This window comes from Nothobranchius furzeri, chromosome 15 (genome assembly GCF_043380555.1).
Source record: "Nothobranchius furzeri strain GRZ-AD chromosome 15, NfurGRZ-RIMD1, whole genome shotgun sequence".
Lineage (NCBI taxonomy): Eukaryota > Metazoa > Chordata > Actinopteri > Cyprinodontiformes > Nothobranchiidae > Nothobranchius > Nothobranchius furzeri.
In genome coordinates this window covers 39,232,277-39,238,399 of record NC_091755.1, presented here as the reverse complement: position 1 = coordinate 39,238,399, position 6,123 = coordinate 39,232,277, and the positions used below count along the sequence as shown (strand labels likewise).

The window sequence follows — 6,123 nt, the reverse complement described above, 5'->3', positions numbered from 1 at the left end:
AATTCAGCCCTCGCATTTTTATGAACCGTCGGCCAAATTTACAGTGAGAAAATCCCAAGAGTCTAATGATTCCTTTTGGAAAGAAGGTTAGACTGAAACATATTTCATATCCAGCTGGCTGTGGGGGTTGTCAGTTTACCATCAGTGAGTGTGGTGTTGCTGTGTCTCCTGCGAGCTAATACTGCAGTGCCGACAATTGTAATTTGACGACAGCCGACAAAAAGCTCCAGTTGTTTAAAGTGGTTGCAGTAACCACATTTTACCACAGGATGCCATTTTGATTTCCTTTCTACATAATGCACCTTTAACTTACATTCCTGTAGGAAAGATAAAACTTTCAGATACTGGTGTGTTTATCTGTTATCAGATCAGATTACATTCTGATCAGAATTTCATGTTTGATTTTGAGGACTTCAGATGCTACTTAATAAACCAATGAACAAAGTGTGTGTGTGTGTGTGTGTGTGTGTGTGAGGGGGGTGATCCAGAATATTCTATAATTTTAGAAATGCATCATCACTACACACACCTTTACATGAAGTTCTACTTCATTTCAGCAAAGACAAGTAAAAGCATGAATGGCTGGAGATGCCCGGTATTGTTCTATCTGAGAAACGGTAACAAATCAGTCTGAGAAAACTTTTATTTCCATTCATTCAGATATATTTACATTTCCCAGCTTCTCCAGCATGTTTCCAGAGCATAAACTGCATTCCATAGTGGTGATACAAAGTACATTCAGCCAACACAATGCAAGGACTAGACCAGCGTAGTCCATGCAACAGGTTACCAGTATCCTTTCAAAATAAAACTGCACATGGTGCGACAATAATACTGACACTTTATTATGATGAGGGTAGGTAATGTGATGCATCTTATCTGCTGCTGAATTCAAGTTTGTTTGAGTATAAAATATAAGGATGTGCATGCATGCATTATACAAATTATTCATTCAGTTCCTTCAAAGAACACAAGGACTAGAAAGAAGTGCTCATCAAGCAGCACAGAAAAAAAAGTATTCATAACGTAAAACAAGAGGAAAAGACCAGCCAATCCTCCAAGAAGGAACTGTAAGTTTCATGTGTGACAATGACTCTAAACATCTTCTCAGTTTAAGGCGCTGCAAGGAGGAGAGTAACAGTAGGCTATGTGGAGTGTGAGGGTGCACTCCAGGCCTCTCTCTGCCTATGATATCCGGCTGTGACTAATGTCTGGAAAATCTGCTCTTTAAAGTGTTTTCTTCTTCTCCAGACACGTGGACTACCTGAAGGAGTGTCGAAAGTGCAAGCTCCTTCTTTTCAGCTTCTCTGGGTTGTGGGAGGCCATGTGGGAAAACTCCCTGAAGATGTCGATGTAGGTGGCGTCTCCTGTTGAAAAAAGCAACGGGAATCGTTGATGAAAGCCTCACAGGGACCTGGATGTTCAGTTACACTAACAAGGAATGAAAGCAAAAGAGGAAACCGTAGAAAACCAGTTGGGACACCATGAAGCACACGCTCTTTCAGCTTCACAAATACTGGGCTTTTACCGTTCTCGTTGTCATGGTAACCACTGACTCTTTTGTGTCTGCTAGAGCTCCCGGGCTCAGAAAGGAGCTGAACATTCCTGAGAGAGGAAAAGCTGCAGTGTTGTGCACAGCCAGACCTGATTACTACAAGCCAGAAGAGTTATAGTTATTCAACCTGTCTGCTGACATGAAGCAGGCTAACAGATCTCAAAAAGCAATACAACATGCACCGTGGGGGGTTGTAGAACCCTAAGAAGGCACTATACAAATACAGGCCAATTACCATTTACCATGTTCTAAGAAGGCATAGATGGCCTACATAGGAAAGTTCCAAGAAAAAGGCTTGTCTGAAAAAAAAAGCACGAAATATCATCATGATGATCCACCAGACCTTTGAGTAAATCTGCAGTGAACTGATGAGACAAAGCAGGAGTTTCTGGAAGTTGTTCCGTTCCATCTGGAGTGAAGCCATCAACATCACACCAATTATTAGACATGGTGGTAGTAGTGTTATGGTCTGGGGCTGTTCCACCTACTAAAACTGATGGAACCATACATTCTGCTCTCTAGCAGAATATCCTGAGAGAGAATGTGTGACCTTTGACTTTAAACAGACCGTTCATGCTGGAAAACTTTCAAATGTGGCTGAATTCCAACTATTCTGTAATGATAAGAACAGAAAAATCCTCCACAGTGGGGAGATACTAAAAACCAGATATCACACATCCAGTTGTTGCCTCCATGGTGTTACAAAAATACTTTAGGACATAATGGGTGTTTCTCAATGTCAAGGCGCCTGGCCTCGCGAGGCGATGTCTTGCGAGGCCGGGCACCTTGCTTACGAGGACAGTGTCCTTCCTTGGTCAAATAAAACGGTTAAATGGAACAGACTTGTATAACGTGACCACGTCTTCCACGGTGGTCATGTAACGTCACGTGACACGGGAGATAACGTTATATTTTACACGTATTAGTTTCAATATAAATATATAACGAGACTAACTTTTTTAATTGTGTATATGTTTATTAAATTAAAAATACGAGTGAGTTACTACCCGCTAGCCCCAGTTGCTGGAACTACTAAGCACCTAACCAACAATTGATAACATGTTTGGATCTAAAACAACATTTTAAATTAGCTGACTTACTTTTAAATTTGAATTTGTCTCTGAAGTAGCTGCCGGCTTCTGATCTGTCGTCCTTTTGAAAACACCGTGGTGTATTCTGAGTGATTTTTGACCAAGGCTAGGCTACAAGACACCTCCCATATATCCTCGCTCAGCTAGCTAAACGGCTAACAAACGGAGAGCACACGCCTCGGTAGAACATGAACTTTGGAACACGTCTTGGCGGCTCCCGATGACGAATCTCCTAGGCAACCGGGGCGGGGCCAAGACATCAAGGCAAGGTTCCTTGGCATTGAGAAACACCCAATGACTCAACCCTACACACATTCCTAGATTAAAGCTGTGTTATGGAATACAAAAGTTAACTATGTGGAAGGTAGTTGTAAGCCCTTTGAAACCATCATTCTCTCAAACAGTGGGCAAGCCTTCTCCAGCCACATCCAGCTACATTATGTAATACTGACAAAGCTCCTTAAAGGTGTGGATTACTTGTTTAATCAACACATTTGCAGTGGTCTCTAGTAGAGATGAATACCTTGCAGGTATTACGCAGGGCAGAAAAAGCCCACAAACCCCCGCCTCAGCTGATCTTCAGACGGCAGGTTTTGGAGTCCCATTTCCTGATATTGGGACATCTCACCTCAGATTGGATAACAGCGACGCGACCACGGACTTCCAACGTGGATGTTTCATCTCCACAAACACAAGCCTGGAGCAACTTCTGCTGTGAGGTTAAGTTGCTAACGCTAACGGTGAGTCGAGACATTCTCTGCTGTTTCCTGGAGGCTAAACCAAAAACAGCCTTCCTCGTCGAGAGTCAAGATGGGTGAGTCCATGAACATGAAGTGACAGTGTGACATAGATCTGTCAGGCTTTTCTAATCCTCAAGTTTCACTGTCTATTTTCTATCAGAAGCTAATGCAGGAGATAGGTGTAGGAGACTTATTTTCATGTTCAGCCTGCATCATTGGTCAACCAAACCTTTAAGGGTCCCAATACTCATGCACAGCCCTCTGTTTCTGTGGGGGAACATGTGCAGCTGGCTGTATGCAGGAGTCAAAGCACCGCTTGGTTAAATACAGAAATGTTAATCAATTGGGCTTGTTTTGAGTGAATACAAGGCAGTCAAAGGAAGTACAGGAGAGGTTAGAAATGAAGCACAGATGCAGAGAAATAAGTTAGTATTTAGTCACGTTCTGTTTATTTACAGCATTATTTTACACAGAACAGGGGAAAACAAGAAGGTTAATATGAACAGAAGGATATTATTTTACAGCAGATAAAGGTGGACCAAAAAAAGCCAGAGACAGGAAAAAAGACAAGAAAGTTTAAGAAAAATTATTTAGGTGAAGGGTTGTTAGTAGTTTTAGTTGTTATTTATTCCACAACCCTTTAATAGTTTATAATCGGTAGAAACCTGATTCAGTTTTAAAACCTGCTATGCTGCACACAGTGAGTAAAGGCTGCCTTCAGAGACTTCCAAAGGACTCCAGGTCTGTCTGATGAGAGAAGAGAAGAGATGAAGGAGCTGCTCTTCCTGTCACCACCGAGGCCTTCAAACTAAACAGGGACCGCATCAAAGTTTAGACAAGTGGGACTGGAAAAGTGGTTTACTTTGTCCAAGATGAGCTCATTTACAGCCACTGTGCATCAGGCGATCTGATGAGTCGCTGCACCAGTGCTCGGAGATCAGTTTGGGAAAAACTAGAAAGAAAATATTTCCTGTCCCTTTTGGTTTAAAATAAAAAAGCACCTTGCTTTAAATTAAGTATTTGATCCGTCTCTTCATCAATATAGAGAAACTCTTATGACATGTTTTGTTTCTTATAATAAAGGATGGAGAATGTAAATTTTATCCGCTACAAGGGCCCAAGAGCCGCACTTTGGACACCTCTACTAAAAATAGATGTTGTAAGGTGTGTTTCCTTAAATAAAGGCATGAATAATTAATATGTTACCTGTTGTAGATAGCCTCAGCTTAAGGAAATAGAGATTCCTTTTGACTGAATGGATGAGCTAATGGCTAGTCAGAGTGGTGCCAGTTACAGAGTTTGTACTGCCGTACACCAACTTCAAGAGAGTCAGAACTACTCTCTAATTCTCCAAACTGAGGATGTTCAAAGCACAACAACAGGTCGTTAATGGCTCATGACTTTTCCACAGAAACTCTTCAGAAGATCAGATGCTTCACTTTAACAATGGAGAACAAAACTCCTGGTGTTTAGAAATACAGATGAGAAAAGTAGCTTCAAAGGGATGAGATGAAAACAGAAATAGGTGTATGATGTTAAAACCGTGTTTTAGCTAGCTCTTTGGTTCAGACCAGCTGTTCTTTATCCTCCCAAACCCTCAAAGAGTCGAGTTTAAGTGTTAATCCTTTATTTCTTGACCAGTGCTTTCAGAGCTAAATCGTCAGTCGTGTTTATCATTTGACTTAGGCCCTGTCCACATGTAGCCGGGGATCTGCCAAAACGTAGATATTTTTCTACGTGTTGGCCTGTCATCCACACGAAAATGGAGTTTTTTCACACGAAAACGGATCTTTTTAATGACTCCGGCCAAAGTGAAGATCTGCATTTTCTCCGTTTTGGGTGTCTGCGTGTGGACAGACAAAACCGGAGTTTTAAGGTCCGCAACGTCACTTTCCGCAACAAAAAAATGCTGACATCACGTGTGCGACCTGTGTTTACACTAGCCGACAGCATGGATGCCCTCAGAGCTGCGCTCGCTTTATCAACTGTCCAAGCGCTTTTTGCTTGTTTGTTTTTGCAAGCGGAATTACTGCTCCTTGCGGAAGACCACAGACGAAGGACGAGGTTAAGAACGGGGGAAGTACTGCCGCCTACAGGTCTGGCATGTCCTTAACAACGTATTTATCCGGGTACGTGTGGACAGAGATTTTTTTTTAAACGAGGCGGTGTGGATGCAAGTTTTTGGAGGGGCGGACATTTGTTTTTAAAAAACCCGGCTACGTGTGGACTAGGCCTCAATAAAATCTGTTTTTGAATCCAGAGAATAGAATCAGCAGCTGGATGGGTTCAGACCAATGGCGCCCCAAGGGGTGGCCAGGGTTGGCCATGGCCACCCCTAGAAAATTGCTAGCCCCCCAGCGTAGCCAGTGTTAATATGTTCATTCAAACCATAAATTGATCTTATTTATTCAAGACATAATTGTAAATCGATCCCCAGTGAGTCGTGGTGGATGGCTGCTTATACTGAGCCAGGATCCTCTGGAGGTTTCTTCCTGTTACAAGGTAGTTTTCCTCTCCACTGTCGCTTTATGCTTGCTTAGTATGAGGATTGCTGTAGACTCGATGCAACCTGCTGGGTTCCTTATATAGGAAACTTTTTTTTTCTTTTCTGATTGGCTTAATGAACTGACCTGAATTGGAATGTTTATTATGTGAAGTGCCTTGAGATGACTCTTGTCGTGATTTGGCGCTATATAAATAAAATTGAATTGAATTGAATAAAAAAAAATAAAAATAA

General features: G+C 42.0%; 1 protein-coding gene across 2 annotated transcripts in view; it reads right to left on the bottom strand.

Moving 5' to 3' along the window:
* Nucleotides 1–1,043: 1,043 nt before the first annotated feature.
* The window catches only part of LOC107374920 (arf-GAP with coiled-coil, ANK repeat and PH domain-containing protein 3), a 94,190-nt gene continuing 89,110 nt past the window's right edge, over nucleotides 1,044–6,123 (bottom strand). Inside the window, exon 25 of one of the 2 annotated variants that reach the window (XM_070544818.1) lies at nucleotides 1,044–1,367. In XM_070544818.1, coding sequence (XP_070400919.1) covers nucleotides 1,261–1,367 — 107 coding nt within the window. In that variant the 3' untranslated portion in view covers nucleotides 1,044–1,260. The remainder of the gene's footprint in view (nucleotides 1,368–6,123) is intronic. The other variant, XM_070544819.1, reaches the window with a different exon arrangement.